At 36.0% G+C, this 20596-nt stretch overlaps 1 protein-coding gene across 4 annotated transcripts in view; it reads left to right on the forward strand.

Moving 5' to 3' along the window:
- The window catches only part of KCNJ3 (potassium inwardly rectifying channel subfamily J member 3), a 150863-nt gene that overhangs the window by 124085 nt on the left and 6182 nt on the right, over positions 1-20596 (forward strand). The window contains exon 3 of one of the 4 annotated variants that reach the window (XM_036080511.2): positions 20276-20448. The exons of the other annotated variants lie outside the window; for them this stretch is intronic. Coding sequence (XP_035936404.1) covers positions 20276-20418 — 143 coding nt within the window. The 3' untranslated portion in view covers positions 20419-20448. The remainder of the gene's footprint in view (positions 1-20275; positions 20449-20596) is intronic. 4 annotated transcript variants of the gene reach the window in all.

A 20596-nucleotide genomic window follows, 5' to 3' on the forward strand; every position in this document is an offset into this window, starting at 1 on the left:
TAAATTGCTCAAATTATTAAAATGAAATGTATTTTCTAAAAGCATCAGCATCTGAGTGTACAAGCATACCAATAAAGAGTAGGATAAAGTAATCCGATGTAGTAGTAGATAGAAAAACAATTTATATTGCAAAATAATATTGACACAACTCTAACAAAAAGTATGGTGTATAAATCATGCATATGCAACTTTGAGTTGATTTTTACCCATTTACCACTGTACATTAATGTAATTATATGAATAATAATTGAAAGATAAAAAGACAAGGAACCGTTAATGCTGATACAGAATTAGAAGATAGAAGGAAAACCAAAGGCCAAGGTAAATAAAGACAACTGAGATACCATAGAGATTTCCCACATTCTCTCTTCCCATGTCTAGTCAATGACCAAAGTCCAGTGATAACTTAATGGTTTTATTTAGTCTTTTATTACCTCAACAAATATTTTTTAAGCATATAAGGTGGTGATCTCATAGATCCTAATGCCTACATTACTCACATGTGGCCTCCATCTCTCATATGTAGTCTCACATCTCCCTGCCTTCATTAGTCCATTTATCTATCCCTTGTCTCCTTTTGCTCTTATCAATTATATAAGTTGATTTGTATCAGCTCATTTACTACCTCCTCTTGAATAGTGTCCCTGCTCTCACTCATAACGCCCAATATTAATTAGTTCTTTTTCTGTTATCTTAATATTTATATGAACATTTCTTGTTTTATTCATATTACTTTTTTGCAAGGAATTTGTGTATAATTTTGCCTTTTATATAAGGCTCTGATATGCATGGAGTCAGGGGTTTTGTGTCATTTATTCATCTCTGGTCTATCATTTAGTGGTTGGCATCATGGAATTCTTGAATGTATGAGTAGATTATTAAAGAACTGCCACTTCCTTCAAGTAAAACTATTGGTGGGCAATATTTGTCTTTGTTTTTATTTAAATTTTAATTCCAGTATAGTTAACATACAGTTATGTTATATTAGTTTCAGGTGTACAATATAGTGATTCTACAGTTCTGTATATTACTCAGGGTTCTTCATATTAAGTGTACTTTCTTTGCTTTGGTTTTAAAGGGGTGTGAATTTGAGGAAAGTCTATTTGCCTTAAATTATCCTACACTTGGGTTTATATCACTGTAATATTGACATTAATGTCACACTATAACAAATTTGATTTCTTTCAAAGTCATTTAAAGTCTAGTGTTCTTTGAGGGTCTACCACTGAAATGAAACCAGTGAACAATCTATGAGAAGCTTGAGATATACCTATTGCTTGCAATGGTATCCTTTCTATTGAGAAAAATGCAAATGCATTTGCAATATAAGAAAGCTGTGTATATTTTTAAATCATATGGCATAGGCCATATACACATTTTCATGCATGGAAACCAAGAAGCAGAATCCAGCCACAAAGAAAGGATGTTGCCAAGGGCCAGATGAGGGATCATGTAGCTACAAGATGGCTTATAACAAAAACACATTTATAGTTAACCTTTCAAGGGATGCAGGCCAAAGCAATTACTATAAACTAATGACCATAATGGGGTCTTTTAAAAGGGTTGCTGTGAAGCACATGTAAAACTCCTTTATGGGAAGATAGTCATATAATGTGTTTGGTCCTAGTAGTGCTATACAGTCTGTATTAGGGAGACCTTTGAAAGGGAAAACAAATCTGAAAGGGCAGTGATCACTTGCTAGATATGTGATACATTTAAAATCCTTTGATGCTTACATAGTTCTCTTAAAGTTCAGTGTGATTACTCTGGTTTCATCATTCCCTGTGGCCTGGTCACTGTCTAGTTGGTGTCTCTTCCTTTCCTTCTTTTTAGCAGCCTGTGCTTTCTTTGTCCATGACTGGTTTCCTTCAGCATACTTGAGGTGCCTTCTAGCTTCCCCTCTGGGCATTCTGGTATGCAGGTCTCTTGGGCTGGACCAGTCTTCCTCCAACTTACCTGTTCTTTATCATCCTTCCATGTACTACCCGCCTTGGGAAGCTCACTTTCCCTGACCTCTAATAACCAGGGTGAATGCCTCAACTTTGTGTTCCAAAAGGGCTGGGATGGAATTCATCACACTTCAGTGAAATGTTGTGTTTAAAAATCTACTCTTTGCTAGACTCATACATTCACTAGAGTGGAGAACAAACCTGTTTTGCTAACCAATTTATATTGAGTACCTCGTATGGTGCTTAATACCTACACGTGTGAATGAATATATTGATGACATAACTAAAATATTTGGAGAAATGTTAAGGAGCAAGTGGTAGTTTTGAGAAGTTAATCTCAGGAATGAAGCCTCAGGGCCCCAGGGGCCCATGCAAAATTTTTCATTAGCGATCACTTATTACAAACAAGCTTAATTGTACATTTGCACTCCACCAACAACACAGGGCTGGGATAGAAATTGTATTAGTCAAAGATCAGTGGTGAAATTAACTGACATGAACTCACTATTTGTTTTATTGAAAAATCCTCAGCAATACTTCTCTCCCATTTATTAATCTTACAGGGTAGATATGGTACATATTTGGCTTAGAGGGGAGAATGAGGAAGAGAACTGAGGCCCTGTCTTCCTCTTGTTATCCTTGGTCACTTGGTAGATTGCTACTCAAGATTCATGAATTGTTTATTGAGAGCCAAGTATGTACCAGCCTCAAATAATCATTAGAAAGGGCACAGATGAATAGGAAATAGTCTTTGTCCAATGGGGTATGTCCAAAAGTCCATAAAGAAACAGTTTAGAGAACATAGCATTTTGGCCAGAAACAGTTTTTTTTTTTTTTCTCTGAAATGTTAACCTTTGTATTTGAAAATTTTCAGATACTTATAAATATTTACAGATTTTTTAACCCTTATTTTCTTTTTACTTATACGAAAGGGAATTTAGTGAAGATGTCAGTCGTTTGTAGTGTCGGCTCATGGAGTTTTGCCCATTTAATCTAATGTGGGAGAAACCTTTACTGTTTCCACACAGATGATTTGTTAAGAATTGTCACTAAAATTTGCTTTTCAGACATAATGCTAAAGCTCATTTTATATTGAACTAGAAATAAATACACATGGGTACTTTTGAATAGTTGTTTCTGTTTGACAAGAGCACCCTGATAATCGTGGTAGTTAGATTGGGTAGGATGAGTTCGGGCCACCCACCCTGCGCCAACGTGCTGCAAAATGCTGCATGTCGAATCCAGAGAGCACCGGTTCTGTGACGCGTATTTTGACCAAACATTTTATTTTTTGAATAAAGCTACCTGTATATTTATATGTGTGTGTGTGTGTGTGTGTGTGTGTAGGGGGATATTTTCTGCAGCTTCATTTTCACTGAAAGCACGTGCACTTCATTTAACAGGAATTTGAACTTAATAAATTTGCATATATTTCTAGTGACTGTTCACAAACAGCATACATGGTTTGGGGGCCTCCAGTCATCTTGACAGTTTCATGTTCAAGAGCAGGTTAGAGGGTGTACATCTCCATTGTCTTTCTGTGGCTGTTTATCTGAGCCTCCAAGATCCCCATTTCCCTTTCTTATTGGTAGTGTCTGTCGCTAAGATGACAAATCAAATCCTTCATTCCTCTAGCTCAATAAATCTGCCTTTATTTCCCTTCACTTTCCCATTCCGCTGGTATGACATAAGCATGTTTTTTAACTAATTTATATTCTCTTTGATTTGCTGAGAAAATCTAACTTTTGGAGGCAAAATGTTCTAGGCATAGGCTTGCAATAATTTTTTTTGGGGGGGGCTTGCCGTATTATTTAAAAATATATTTCAATCAAGAAGTTCTCTAAAGAGGCCCTCGTTCCTTTTGATGTGTGTTGATAAAAGCCATCACCATTTCTGTGGCTTAGTGCTATAACCTAAAAAGTCCCCCCCTAGTTCTTCTAAAGGATATTTTTACTAAATTAGCTTAACAGATGTTCTTACTAAATGGGCCGCCCCATGTTGATGAAACTGTCTCTGCTTGGAAAGTATGAAGAGACTGTTGCCCCTTTCTAGTGACGGTCTCTGCTTGCAATACAATTTACAGCAGGCTCTAAATCTCTAGGAGACTCACAAGTTAGTGAGATTTGTAGAACACGGGATAGATGGGGAGGGGTAAACAAACTGAAGACAGGCTTATAAAAGTGCTTTCTATAAATATTCAGAAAATTATCAATTTTATTAAACATGTGCATTTAAAATATTTCCTTCTCAACTAGGCTTTTATTATATTAGCTATATCTGATATATTCACCAGTGTGTATATACACTGGTGTCTATATATTGTATCAGTAACAGTATATATGTATGTATACATACATATATACACACACTAACATGTTATATGTTAGTGTAGTCTAATAATATGTTAGATTCAAGAATATGATTTTAATGCATTTCTGTGCTCTATTACCTTCATATTAAATAGGTGCTACAGTTTTGACATTTGCATTGTAGTTATGCTCAAATTAAATCCTGGAAGATTAAATAAGCAGCCAAAATACAATGAGTCACTACTTAAAATCCCTACTAACTAGTTATCTACTATCGTCTGCATTTAAAAATTATAAAGCATGGCTTTCACAAGATCACTGGATGTGTAGATTTCATTGACAAGAGCCATCATATGAAAACCTGATGTACCTGAACCTTGGACAGCCTGCCCAAATGTTTAGAATAGGTTATAAAGAGCTTTAGATAGCCTACTAGGACCCGTAGTGATCTCTGTCTTGCCCACTTCCTACATGCAAGAACAACCAAGGCAGGGAAAGGTGGATTCCCAAATGCTGGGAGGGAGGAAGGTTGAGTTTGAAGTTTCTAATATGTTCAAGATCATCAGTTTGCTGGATGAGGGAGGAGTGTTGGCATTTCTATGAGGTGACTTGTCAAGACTAGTCAGGGGATTTGAAGTAATCAGTTGACTTAGGACCACCAGGGTTGAGAGACATCAACAGGGAATGGAAATGAGAAGAGCAGATAAACATGGACTCTTAGCTCAAGTAAAACCAGGTTATTCTACTCCAGTGTGGAAAACACAAGCTTTGCACCTAAGCTGTTCTTTTGAGTGGTGATCCTTCTGGCAATGCTGGAAGTTTTCTTGTTACTCTCTCTTCTTGTCCATACTTTGGACATGTACAATTTTATATCCTTCAAAATCAATAAAGTTTGCTCTATATTGTTAGATAGATAGATTTAGGAGTAGAATATTTAGTTTAAGTTTTTTAAACAGAAGACAGTGGAAAATAGATTTTTTTAACCAAATCACTATATCAAAAATATTATTATGCTCTCTCATATAGTAGATTTTATATAATACTTAGGTCTAAAGTAATAAACTAAAAAAAAAGCATCTATTTGATAGTATATTTTCATCCACCACACCATCTTGGTTCTGTGACTTGCCTCCTTTCCCTAGTTGAGTAGGGATTGAAAGGAGCTGATTAGGACCTCAGAATAGGTATACCAAGAACCGAAACACAAATATTATTTTAAAATGACAGTAGAGAAAGAGACAGATGGCTATTCCCTTCATATGTTCTAATAGCAACTAGAGCTGTTAATCAAAATAAGGGGCAGCTCAGAATGTGACTAAACCTATACAGAGAATTAAGTTAATATGGAGAATTTAGACAAAATAACCTTTCTCATTTTAGAGGAAGGATTTAGATTGTGTTCAAATCGTCTTGTCATTGAGCCCATGTTCTCCTTTCACCTCTCTAGTGTTGACATCATCTTTAAACCAAATTGTGCTATAATAAGTGAAAGTAGGTAAAAAAAAAAAAAAGTGAAAATAGGTAAAGTCTGTTACTCCTCTGTACCTCAGTTACCCTCTTTGATACAAGTTAGTGTTTTAGATTGTTTCCTAAGGCCTCTCTAACTCAAATTATTATGTGTTTCTTTAATTGCACTATTCAGGCAATAAGGTTATTTGATTTACAACAGACATAATTCTTTGTCTCAACAAAGCTCTTAATAAAGTACATTTTCTTTGCCTATTTTGCTCTTATATTCCTGAAGAAGAAGTAGTGAATTTGGCTGTACTCCAACAGACTCCTGTTGATTATAAGAAAGTTAAAGCCTTCCATTAAAAACATATTTTAATGTCACCAAATCGCCATAAGATTATTGATACCTGTTTGTTTAGAAAGGAGCCTAGGAAAAACAGTTTCATTATTGATACCTGTTTGTTTAGAAAGGAGCCTAGGAAAAACAGTTTCATTAAGATGCACATCGTACATTTCAAAGACAATGTATTTAATCTGATTAGTTGGCTGAGACCCAGCCAGTGCTCTGTCAGCAGATCAGGAGTAAAACAATGAAGCTATAATTAATGAAATTAATGCCAGATATAGAAACTTGAGATTTGAGGTGACATTTCGGTCATAACATTTCCTTTGAGTTTAGCAGAATGGAGAGACAGTTTAGTTGGAAGTAATTGTTCTTAGTTTAATGGCACATGATTAGAGGAGAATGGTTATTTTTCTCATGCTACGGGCTGCTCGGACTATAAGTTGGCAAGCACGACAGTACAAAACTGTCAGACGAATTTAATCAGAAAGTTCAGAAAATTAAAGGGTATGATTTAATTTACTATTTTTAGCTTCTCTTTTTTATGAGTACAAGTAAACTTTCATGGCATGTCCATGTTCATCATTTTAATAATATGAAATTGTTGGTCGCCAGTCTTTCTAACCCTCTCCATCCGATCAATTGTCAAGTCTTGTTAGATTCGCCTCCTAAAGATCTTTTAGATCTATCTCCACAGCCGTTGTTTGGCCGTCGTCCCTCACCAGAGCTTCCCAGCTGGTCTGCCTGCTTTAGTGTTGCCCTGATCAGATACTTTCTTCATAGAGCAGTCGAGGTGATTTCCAGCAAACACTGTCAGACTGCGCCACAGTCTTTGATAAAACACACCGGTTACCCCCCCAGGGAGTGGACTGATGCATTTTTTCAAGTGATAAGTACAATTTCCCCTCAAGATACAACACCAAATACTCCTTATCCGATAGAGGTTTTCAGCATTATAGTTCTGTATAATAAGATCTTGGTCTTGGTCTCTGAAAGTAGATATTAAAACATAAATAAGAGTAATAGTAATCACAGCCAACACTTACTGAGTCCTTTCTGAAAGACAGGAATGGAAATTGTGAGCAAGAGTCCATAGTCAGGATCATTGTCAGGTGCTGTGGAAGGCCGATTCTTGCACGGCTTTGGGGTGGGAAAGCATGATGTTAAGTTAAGACCAGTGTTCAGTGAGCAATTTGTATGGATGAGATGTGAGTACACACTTGAGGTGAAATAGGAAATGCCTATAAAAGGTATGCTGAATGTGTACTCTCCTTCTGGAGTTAATAAATATTAAGGACAGATGAATTATAAAACGATATCAGCAAGGGAATAGCAAATCTTTCTAACTGCATGCAGTCTGAGTCACTGAGCCTTGTTTGGATTACATGTTATAGCACTTTGCAGGTGCAAATCTATATAGCAGTGGACGCTTACATAATTTGGGGGCTTCTCTTTAAGATAAAAATAATATAAAATTATGACATCAAATGTACGAAAATGTGCTTCACTGTGCTAGTGAAGGTCTCTGAAACCTAAGCTTTCTAAGTGTCATGTTAATTCCACCTCTGGCAGTTTGAACCTTTGAGTGTTTACTGTGTTTGTCTTGAAATATAGTGTATGTACTTTTCCCTTTCTTTTATGGTGATAGGAACATTTCTGCATTAAAATCCTACCATATTCTAATAACGGTGCTAGACTTAGATCTTGTGGTAGTTTATAGTGAGCTCTACTTCTTCCACAGTTTATTAGATATTATACACACTTAAAAGAATTGATGTCTCAAGAAAGATTAAGAAAACAGTATATATTGCTGGAGGCAAGAAGTGGATTTAAAAGAGCATGATAGCAGCCTACACAGTAACTAGGAGCTGTCAGCCTCAGCGAGAATGGAGCCCTCAGAGACGGTGTAAGTAATAATGATGGCTTCGAATCACAGAGGGGAAATTGTCTTTATATTTTGAAAGAATAATTATGTAATTTTATCTTTGTTTGTGGAAACTTTGACATTAGACATGGGTTTTGGAAATTATTTTAGCCTACATAGAAAACATACCTATTTCTTGCCTCCATTCATTTCGTGGGGGTAAAACATAGGTACAGCAAAACAAATGTGCCTACTTATACATATATGAATAGGCTAGATATGGTCTAATACAGAAAGCAAGGTGTTTGGAATATACACATTTGAGAACGACAAAATAGGGTGTTTGATTATATGACTTCTCATTTTAACCTCAAAAGCAATTTTTTTAAAGTAAAATTTTAAAAGTTTTTAAGACCTCTTTATTTATGGCTTCCTAAACTATAATAATCAAAATTTAGAACTTGTTAGAGAAAAAGACAAATTTGGTGGCTAATTTATATGTTAATTGTCTTTTTTTTCACCATATGCATCACGGTATATAGGTCCACATTTATGGCTTAGTGGAATGGTTGAAACATAGCATATAAGCCTGGATGAGGGCTCTTGAGATGCAGCATAGTGAACACCAAGAACAGAAGTAACCTGGCTCCATCACTTACAAGCCATGAGGCCCTGAGCAAGTTACATAATCTCTCTTAGGTACTGACTTCTTTGTTTTTGTTTTAATTTTTTTAACTTTTTAATTTACTTACTATCAATAGACCTTATGTTTTAGAGAAGTTTTAGGCTCACAAATTGTGCAGGAGGTACATACATCCCCGAGCCCAGCAGCAAGCACCTCCCCTGCCAGCCTCATCCACCATTACCATAGAGGCCCAGCGTGGTACCTTTGTTACAATCAATGAACCAACATTGGCACATCATTATCAACCTCAGTCCAGAGTTTACGTTAGAGCTCACTCTTTGTGTTGTACATTCTAAGTTTTGACGAATGTATAATGACATGTAGCCACTATTATTGTATCATACAGAACAGCCTGGCACCTACTCATCCCCAAATCCTGGTAATCACTGATCATTTTACTGTCTGCATAGTTGCATTTTCCAGGATGTCATGTGATCGGAATCATACAGTATGTAGCATTTCATATTATCTTCCTTCACTTAGTGATACGCATTTATGGTTACTTGTGCTTTTTTGTGGCTTATTAGCTCATTCTTTTAATCACCGAATAATATTCCATTGTATACATATACAGCAGTTTATTTATTCATTCACCAATTAAAGGACATTTTGGTTGCTTCCAACTTTTAGCAACTATGAATAATGTTACTATAAACATTTGTGTGCAGATTTTTGTGTGGACATAAATTTTCAGCTCATTTGCGTAAATACCAAAGAGCCCAATTGTTGAATCGTATGGTAAGAGTATATATAGTTTTGTAAGAAACGGCCAAATTGTCTTCCAGAGTGGCTGTATTATTTTATATTCCCACCACCAGTGAGTGAGCAGTCTTGTTTTCCTGTACCCTCACCAGCATTTGATGTTTTCAGTGTTCCATATTTTGGCCATTCAAATAGGTACCTAGTGGTATCTCATTGTTGTTTTAATTTTCAGCTTCATAATGACATATAATGTGGAGCATCTTTTCATATGATCAGTTACCATCTGTATATATTCTTTGATGAAGGGTCTGATCATATCTTTTGCCCATTTTTTTTTTAGGGACTGGTTTATCACCTGAAAAAAAGAAAGGCTAGTAACTACTCCACAGGGATTTTGAAAATAAACTAATTCATTTAGATATCTTAATATAGGCCCTAGAATATAGGTACAGTAAATATTAGATGATATTTTTGTTATGAACTATCTGCTTAACTTCATAACATGTCTGAAACAACATTCTCCCCACTCCACCCCACCAACCAGCTTCTTTTCCCATTAAAAAAAAAATTAGTCTTGGGGCGCCTGGGTGGCTCAGTCGTTAAGCGTCTGCCTTCGGCTCAGGTCATGGTCTCAGGGTCCTGGGATCGAGCCCCGCATCGGGCTCCCTGCTCTGCGGAAAGCCTGCTTCTCCCTCTCCCACTCCCCCTGCTTGTGTTCCCTCTCTCGCTGTGTCTCTCTCTGTCAAATAAATAAATAAAATCTTTAAAAAAAAAAAAATTAGTCTCTCAATATTCTTCTTTTTGATTTGGCTTAAAATATTTCTATTATTCCCGACTCATCACCTAAATGCAGAGAAATTTTGACATTTTTTTCCTATGGAATTTTTGAATTAATGAATGAAACATTCTCAGAATGATACTGGGTACTTCTCTCTCTCTCTCTCTCTCATATATATATATAGGAAGATTTAATCAGACACAGTTTATATATCTTGCATGTTGATCAAATGAAGGATTGCCTTATTAACTTCTGAAATGTTTATTAGGCAGAGAAAGCAACTCCATCATTAAATTATTTTCTAATTTTTTTTTTTTTGGTGCTTGTTCAGAAGTGGTATATCTAAGAATAAACACCACTAATTCAAAGTTTATTAAAATCGGTACAATATATAGGAATGCAGTTTCTGATTATGAATGACACGAAAATTGATACCTGTGGGTATGTACGGCCACAAAATGCAAGCTTCTTCACCAACTATTTATTCTATCTTATGATTCCTTTGTGGGCATCTGGCCAGAGAGCTTGATTTCTATTATTCCAAGTAGATTAACTCACTTGTCTTTTCTTCCTTCTCTCTCTCTTCCTTGTTTAGACCTTAGACATATTGTTTTGTAATATTAATAAGCCTTTGAATATTAGACATTATTATATATTGTTTCTCTTAGTATTATTTATATGATATAAATAATTCTGTTCACAAGTGTCAAAACATTCTGCAAAGATACATAAGATAAAATTTCCCCCAAAGATCACCAGGTCAGATAAGAATTTTGCCAGTACACCGTGGCTCTCTACCATTAACAGAATGTTTGTAGACAGGTCATTTTTCACTTTAAAATCTGGGAGAAAATCTAGGCTGCCTTAGGAGTTCAACTATATTTTAAGATAAACTTTAGGGAGTTCAGTTATCATTTCCTTTTAGAAAATGTCAATCTTAAGGAAGTTTCTGATTGCATCCCATATGCTATCTGCTTCAGCATTTTTATATTGTGGCTTTTTTAAAGTGATTTTCTTTTGTTAAAAAATTAAAGTGAATTAAAATGATATCAAAGAAGCTGAGAAACCATGTGGTTTAGGGAAACTTTTTAAAAAATCCTAGTATAATTCACATATAGTGTTATGTTAGTTTCAGGTGTACAATACAGTGATTCAGTAATTCTCTACATTATTCAGTGCTCATCACAATAAGTGTACTCTTCTTCCCTTCACCTCTTTCACCCATCCCCCATTAATCTCCCCTCTGGCAACCACCAATTTGTTCTCTGTATTTGAGTCTGGTTTTTTGTTTGTCTTTTTTTCTCTGTTCATTTATTTTGTTTCTTAAATTCCACATGAGTGAAATCATAGGGTATTTATCTTTCTCTGACTGATTTATTTCACTTAGCGTTAATACCCTGTAGATCCATTCATGCTGTTGCAAATGGCAAGATTTCATTCTTTATTATGGCTGAGTAATATTCCATTATATATATATATATATATATATATATATATATATATATATACACATATATGTATGTATGTATATACATACACACACACACCACTTCTTTATCCACTTATCTATTGGTGGGCACTTGGGTTGCTTCCATATTTTGACTATTGTAAATTATGCTGCTGCAATAAACATAGACGTGCGTATATCTTTTCAGATAGATCTCTGTTTTTTTCGTATTCTTTGGGTAAATACCTGGTAGTGCAATTATTGGATCATGTGGTAATTCTGTTTTTAATTTTTTGAGGAACCTCCATACTGTTTTCCACAGTGTCTGCACCAGTTTGCATTCCCACCAACAGTGCAGTAGGGTTCCTTTTTTCCACATACTTGCCAAAACTTGCTGTTTCTTTTGTTTTTGATTTTAGCCATTCTGACAGCTATGAGGTGATATCTCATTGGAGTTTTGCTTTGTATTTCCCTGATGATGAGTGATGTTGATAGGGAAACTTAATACTTTAATTTTTAAACACCTGTTTACGTCATGGCAGAAAATGAAATGGTATCATAAGACAGGTATGTACATGTTAAAGCCAATCATTCAGTTTTCTTTTAAAATACATGTGCTAAATATCATATGTTTGTGATTATTACTTCGAAGTGACATTTTCACATCTAGAATAAAAAGCACTTGGTAATAGTGTCCATAAAATTATAGAGACTTTATTTTACATTTCAATAAGTTTCTATAAATAACTTCAGAGCAAAAATTAGAAGCGAAATTCTCTTTTTATTGCAAAGCACGGAACCAGAATAACTGTTGAATTGCAAATATTTATCCAGGTTCTGTTCTAAGCCTGCAAGCAAACAAAAAAAATATTTGAATTTCTGCCAAAGGAGATGTTAAAAAATAGCTATAGTTTGAGACTGAAAAAGATATAGCAGCCTATACAAAAAGTAAGCCTTACAACTTTGGGAGAAAACAAGTTTTCAATTGTCAGGTAAAAATGGATATACTGCATTTTCTAAAATGAACAGTTACAGTGGCATGAGGGATAGAAATTTCACCAAAACTTTAGATTTAACTAGAGGTCAAGTATTCAAGTGTATCAAAATATCCAATTAATTTAATTATGTGGCTTAATGGTTAAATGCAAATAAATCTAACCTCTCTAGAAAATAGATCTAGAAATACATCTGTCCATTATATTTTCACAAAAAGGTGAGGGAAAAACTAACTGGTTACCACTGAATGTGATTTATGAGCAAGTGTCTCTTGCTTCTTTGTGGCAGAAGAGTCATTCATATTTTATATAGTGATTATATATAATTTATTATTATATTCTCCCCTGCCCCACTTCACTAATCAAAATAAGAAGTTCTTAGTATCATTATGTCCCTTGCATTTTTGTTAGTGACCTCTTCTAGTGGATCTGGCAATCTAGTAGATTACTGACCAGTATGAGAGTTCTGTGTCATTCAAAAAGTTGACTTCTCCAGCACCGACATTTTTAACTTTCCTATTCTTCCTGTTCCTCCATTCCTCCTAGTATCTCTCCTGAAGAATGCATTGAGCATCTAATACCTGGCACAGTGTTGGATACTAGAGATGCCAAGGTAGATAAGAGCTCCCTTAAGAAGCTTATTCCAATCTGATATGTGTTTGTAACCGCAGCGAATGGACAAATCGAAACTGTGTCTTAGAGGCGCCTGGGTGGCTCAGTCAGTTAAGCGTCTGCCTTCGGCTCAGGTCATGATCCCAGGGTCCTGGGATCGAACCCCGTATTGGGCTCCCTGCTTGGCGAGGAGTCTGCTTCTCCCTCTCCCTCTCTCTGCAGCTCCCCCTACTTGTGCTCTCTCTGTTAAATAAATTAATAAAATCTTAAAAAAAAAAAAAAGAAACTGTGTCTTAAATTCCGGTGCAGCTGGTTGTGCTTTTGCATATGCTCTTTACCCAGCCCACAATGTGTCTTTCTCACACGGTAGACAGGGACCGTGTAACAAACTACTACTCGTTTTTCGAGACTAGGTTTAAACATAGAGGTTGAGTGGGTTGATCCTTCATTCCATTGCCATAGCATCTTGTCTTTCAGCATGTAGAAGAGTACCTGGCAGAAAAGAGATGTTTAATAAATTAATAAATGTTAAGTGTTATTACTGAATGAAGTTAATTATGCATGTCACTGAGATATTTATAGTACCTAGTGGCTGAGAAATGTGGGTGTATGTGCCTATGCACACATGTGTGTGTGTGTGCATGACAATATGGTATATTGCAAAGACAAATAAATTAAAGTAGAAAGATCAGGGAAGATTTCATACATTTAATGGCATTTGATTTGAGCTTTGAATATGAGGAATTATGTCAAGAGGTAGAGACATGAGAGAGGACATTTCAAGCATTTGATACATGGACCAAGTAATATGTCTGGAACATTGTAATTTTTTTTAAAATTATTTATTTATTTATTTGACAGAGAGAGAACCCAAGCAGGGGGAGTGGCAGGCAGAGGGAGAGGGAGAAGCAGGCTCCCCGCTGAGCAAGGAGCCTGATGTGGGACTCGATGCCAGGACCCTGGGATCATGACCTGAGCTGAAGGCAGTTGCTCAACCAACTGAGCCATGCAGGCGCCCCTAGAACATAGTAATTTTTAATGGGAAAGCCATCCATTCAAGAAAATTGGAGCAAAATAACGTACAGGTTAAAAAGAATAGCATGGAATTGGAGGGCATGACTTTACACCTTGACTACCACCGTGTCTTGTCATGTGACATTGGACAAGCTATTTCCCTTCCTAATACCTCAGTACCATTATCTATCATATGAGAAAATGAAGACTACATACTTCATAGAATGGTGGAGAGAATTACAATATACATAGAAAATACTTTGGATATAGCATATATCTTTTACTATGTGTTGTAGTTATTGTTAAGAGTTTTTAAAGAGATAAAACGATAATGGACACTTAGTTTTTGAAGGAGCTAGGAAGATATGCTGGTAAGTTTTGGGTTTGTTTCTTATTTCTTGTTTAAATTTTATTTATTTATTTTGTTTAAATATCACATAATTTAAAAGTTACTAGGCCCTGCCTCCTAATACTATCACATTAGAGGTTAGGATTGCAACCTGTATATTAAGGGGACACAAACTTTCAGTTCATAACCCCATACAAAGCGGATATGAATGACATTTTAAAATACAGTTCTAGGAATATCTTTTAAAAAAAAACAGGAAATAATATAAGCATTTAATTATTGTAATTTATATGTAACAGTTTTTAAAAGCTGACATGTGTGTTATTGCTTTAGACAATATTTCAAAAAGTTTTCTTCCCTATGACTAGAGATAATGTTCTTCAAAATAATTAAATTCCAGCATTATCTGAAAAATGTTCTTTTTTTTTTTTTAAGTGATAAATGTATTACATTTGCCCTTTGAAAAACATCTTTTCTGATATCAGTCTTATAATATGGGGTGTTCCCCAACAGTAATTTGGTTCCATTATATTTACATCATTAAGATGTTTTAGAAGCTAAAAATCCTATTTTAACAGGAGAAAACTGTAGAAGGAATAGATTTAGGTAGTTATTGTTCTGGTTCTGTAATGGTCAGTGTAAGGAAACATGTTTTAATTGGTGCCATACAGGAAAAGAGAAAGAGATAGTCTCAGAATGGAACATTTCCACTGTTGGGTTAAGGAAACAATAGTCAGTTGAAAGTGTATTGGTCAAATCCTGTAATGCTTCTGTATGAAGTGGGAGCGGATAGCTGAGTGTAGTGCCTTGTCAACACGGCAGAGAGGTTAATTGTATTTCAAGGGAAGTATTTGCTACTGTAAAGCCAGTCACATTTGTGCAGGGTACACCACGTTGACAGTGCCAGGCATTACTCTGTTTATATTATAGGTGCTAATGGGCCTTCCTCTTACTTCAGATATATGTGGACAACATGGTCTATGTCAAATTAATAGAAACCAAATATGCAAAAATTATTTCATTTGCTTGGAGTTATTTCTGAGAAATGGGGTGATCACTAAAGAATCAAAATATATCTAAAATGACCTTTTAGCTAATTGGAACCCCAATAATGATAATGATTGATAATAGCTACCAATTACTGAGCTTTTATTATTTACTAGGTAATATAGTAGACCCATTAAATAGATTATATAATTTGTAATTGCAATAACCTTATAAATTATATATCTTTATCCCTTGTAACTGTCCACGTTTTATAGCAATTAAGGTTCAGATAATTTCAATAATATGCCTAAGGTCTTACTAATTGTGTGTGGTTAAAACCACAGCAACCTCAATATTCAAAGCCCACGTTCTTTGGCTTAATATAAGCTTGAGTCTCTTAAATATGTTTTCAGCAGTATGACCATGAATTATCTGTCATATTTTCTACCTGCCATTAACTGTTCACACCTGCATTTATATTCCTTTCTGGGAGTCTAACATTTTCTTTGTTGTCATTAAAAATCTATTTTCCTTTCTTTTGTTCTTCTGGAAACTGAGAAACCTGAAGTATTACATTTGAAATCTTTGTTGCTAAGTTTCTTATTGACATTTTATTTTCTAACAAATGTAATTGGGTTTTTCTTCTTCCTTTTATCTTTTAATCTTTTTAGAATTTTTTGACCTAGCTTGAGCAATAATGGCAAGCTTATGTCTGCTAACACATTGTAAGACCAAGTGCTGTAAATAATAGAGGATAATATTGGGTTGAATGCATGCCAGAAACTTCTACTCTTCTCTAAAAGTGTCTGAGCAGAATAGATTGTGCTTTAAAGGGATTCCATCTACTTGAAAACTGCAGTTTCTGGAAGCAATTTATATATTCTTAATAGCTTTGCAACCTATATCCCAGAGGAGCCTGATGCCATAACCTTAGTATTATTGAACAGTGGTGTACAGTGTCTTTGTTTTATAAACAAGATAAAAAAAAAAACCCAAACATCATATACTTCCTCAGAAAGTTTATAGTTTAAACTTGGGTTCAGCTCAGTGCACCACAACAGAGAGCAGGCAAAGAATGCCAAGTAAGCCTTACAGTTATGGTAGCTTGGGAGATGGGCAAAATTTGGGGAGTACCACAGGGAGGAGGTGGCTACAGACTTTATTTAGTAATCCTCAGAGCAATAGCGTAGGGCAGTCTAGGAAATTGCTGGGGATAATAGCACATGCTGCACATGCTAAGCTGTTAGTCGATTCATTTATAAAAACTACTGCCAATTTGGAAAAAAAAAAAAGACAAAAAGACAGATTTGATGAAGAAAAACTATATTATTTGGCTAAAATTGCAGGTGTGTGTGTGTGTGTGCATATAAATGAAACTTGTAGCATATAGTCAGGTAACCTCGATTTAGGGACTCTTCTGGAAGAAATAAGCAATATTTATTGCACATGCAATTTATACATGTCACTTAATTTTATTTAATCCTCACAATATCCGTGTAAAATTAGTAGAGTGGGCCTTAATTTACAGCTGATGAAACTGAGGATTAAAGAGATTTAATAGTTGTTTTCAAGGTCACACATTAATTAGTAGCGGAACTGGGGTTCAAGTACTTCCTCAGAGTTGTGAGAAGTCGAGATAACATGTACAATGTGCTTAGAAAGACTCTTGGACCCAGTGAGCCCTATAGGAATATTACTTGTTATTATTGTCACCTATCATTATTACTACAGGCTTAATTAGAAGAGATTTTCTCTTTTTCTCCCTTTTGTTTAGTGCACACATAAAACACAGCCACCCTAATGGGAGTTTTCTCTTTCTCTCTCTCACTGTCTCTTTCTCTCTCTCAGCAACTTCTATATTAAGGTTTAGATAAATCCTCCGCTGTGCAGAAGTTATTGATTACTCGATGTTTTCTGTGTCACAGCATCCAGACATTCCCCTTGGCCTGTGGTTATATTGTGTTTAACCATCTCGTACCCACCTCATGTAGGCGACCGTTTCTGACTAGCAGAAACAATAGAGAATAACTGAATTGGAGGCATTCTGAAAGTTTCATTAAGGACTTGTCAAATAGCAACTCGCTTTGCCATTTTCACTTAAAAAGCTCTCAGACTTGTTATTTGAATGAGTGTTCAGTTCAGTTAAAGAGAAACTTCCAAGTAGAATCAGGAAGGGGGAAAGTCAAAAGGAAAAAGGTTAGACTCCGTTGCCTCTATCATTTTAGATCAACACACCAGTGCTGGAATACAGTAAGCAGCAATATATAGCTTTTTTATCTAAGAATTAATGCAGAGAATAAATCTTTTTTTTCACAAAATGTTTTTCATCTGAGGATCAAAAGTCCCGGCTATTTCCAGTAGCAGCATCTGTTGCTTTACCAGTTTCCACAGAGATGAGCTCGTGTTGATTTTCATCACATTTGTTCAAGTCTGGAACCTGGTTAAAATACACAAACAGCCGCACTGCCGGTTAAGAGTTGCAATCATATAGCACCCTGTGAATAATGCTATTTACCTACCTGCATTTATTTCGATTCAAATGGCATTTGCAATTATGAATCTAAGCATGGATTATTTAAAAATGATTTAGAGTAAGAAGCATAAGGTGAAGCAACCTACAAGGAAGAATACTATGCTACACACATATTCTTAGGAAACATAATTATATTTACTTTAAATCTTTTCAATTGTATTTTATTTTTTTAACATCATTTTGGGAAAACTTTTGTAAAAAGAGGTAGTCTGTCAATTATGTGTTATCTTAGAACATTGTCTAAACTGCAGATTGACCATCAAAGGCATTTCTCTGTTATCCAACTTATAATGCTTTAATATAATTATCCATATGTTAACTTCACATTAATATTCTGAGTTGAAACCAGATTTAAAAGCTATGATGCTGGATACAAAAATACTGATTCAAAGGAGGGGCGCCTGGGTGGCTCAGTCGTTAAGTGTCTGCCTTCGGCTCAGGTCATGATCCCAGGGTCCTGGGATCAAGCCCCGCATTGGGCTCCCTGCTCCGCAGGAAGCCTGCTTCTCTCTCTCCCACTCCCCCTGCTTGTGTTCCCTCTCTCGCTGTGCCTCTCTGTCAAATAAATAAATAAAATCTTTAAAAAAAGAAAATACTGATTCAAAGAGACACATGCACCTTGATGTTTATAACATCATTATCAACAGTAGCCAAATTATGGAAAGAGCCCAAATGTCCATCGACTGATGAATGGATAAAGAAGCAGTGATGTGTGTGTATACATACATATATATATATATTTTGGTCATTTCTGGATTGTATTTTTTTTCAGGGGTTGGGGGGTAAGTGAGGAGTATGAGCAGAGGCCTCAGTGTCCTGGATGCAAAAGGCACCACAAAGAACTGGGTGGAGGAAGACTGCTCTTTCCTGTCTGTCTTGGTCAGTGTCTCCTTGTCCTGGGAAGGGCCTCCCCGGCTTTGACTCTTGCCCCCTCCCTGTCAAGTCCACAATGTCCAGGTCACGTAAAAAGAGGAGCCTGAATGGGGATTAAACCATGAGCAGTTTTATTTTATTTTATTTTTTTAAAGATTTTATTTATTTGACAAAGAGAGACACAGCGAGAGAGGGAACACAAGCAGGGGGAATGGGAGAGGGAGAAGATGCGGGGCTCCATCCCAGGACTCTGGGATCATGACCTGAGCCGAAGGCAGATGCTTAACAACTGAGCCACCCAGGTGCCCCCCACGAGCAGTTTTAATGGTCTGGTTTTCTCCCCCCCCCATTTCCCCACTGTTAGTATTATTATTACTACAAGAATAAAGGATCCCTGAAAGCCTATCCCCTCCTCTCCCTTGGGCCCCCCTTGGCAGGACTTATCCCTACCAACCCCCTGGATTTCTGAGTAAAAAAAAAAAAAAAAGGGTGAAAGGCACTGCAGGGGTGGGGGTGGGGGGCTCAAGTGCCAGGGAGTCTGAGGGGTGGTGCAGGGGCAGGGCCAGGCCCTTGGGGATTGAGAAGCATCCTGAGGGCTGGGGCTAGAATGTATTATGCTAAATAAGTCAGTCAGAGAAAGACAGATACCGTATGATTTCACTTATATGTGGAATTTAGGAAATGAAACAGATGAACATGGGGGAATAAAAAGACAGAAACAAAGCATGAAACAGACTCTTAAATATAGAGAACAAATTGAGGGTTACTAGAGGGGAAGCAGGCAGAGGAATGGGTTAAATGGGTGGTGAGGATGAAGGAGGGCACTTGTGAAGAGCACTGGGTATGTAAGTGATGAATCACAGAATTCTACTACAGAAACTAACATTATATGTTAGGTAACTGGAATTTAAGTAAAAACTTAAAAAAGAAAAAAAAATCTTAAAATAACTATGATGCTGTTGAATTGGAAATGTTTATATTTGTGTGCCTACATCTAATGAAAGTGTAAAAGAAACAGCAGAAAACAAACGAGGGTTAAAGTGCTGGCAAATGTTCTTGGTATAATTACTAAAGTATTGTCATGGTTTTAGTCACCTTGCTGCAGGCCTTTTTAATACCACCCCAAGTTTCTACACTCAGTCTCCCAAGCTATTACAGATACTTAGGTAGAAAATAAGAAACCCTAAAAATGGGGAATGTGAGTAATGCACGTTTTTCTATATTTTAAAACATTTTGAATATTTAACTGACATTTCCAAAAAGGGAATTGCTATCTGATATCTAGCCATTTTTGAATTTAACTTTCTGTATTGCTAATATGGCACAAATTACTAATATGTCAAAATTTCCCACTTATGTTAATGCAGTAACACTAATTTTCAGGGACAACAGGAAATGCAAACGATCACTACAGAACAGTAAACCCAGCAGTCATTATTAAGCACTGCCTAAATACCAAGCACTGTTTTGTGCCCTGGTCCCAAACTCTCTATGCTTTTATGGGAGGATACTACTCTGCTTTGTAGAAGAGAGAACTGAAGCTCAGGGAGTTTCAGGTAATTTTCACAAGCTACTTAAGTAATGGAATTGACAGCCAAAGTTATATACTTTTCAGTTTTATAAAGATGCTGCCTCACAAGTATTACAGTTTGCTATGGAGGGAAGTTAGTTAATTTCATATAGTAGAATAAAATCTCCCCACCA

This window comes from Halichoerus grypus, chromosome 4 (assembly GCF_964656455.1).
Source record: "Halichoerus grypus chromosome 4, mHalGry1.hap1.1, whole genome shotgun sequence".
NCBI lineage: Eukaryota > Metazoa > Chordata > Mammalia > Carnivora > Phocidae > Halichoerus > Halichoerus grypus.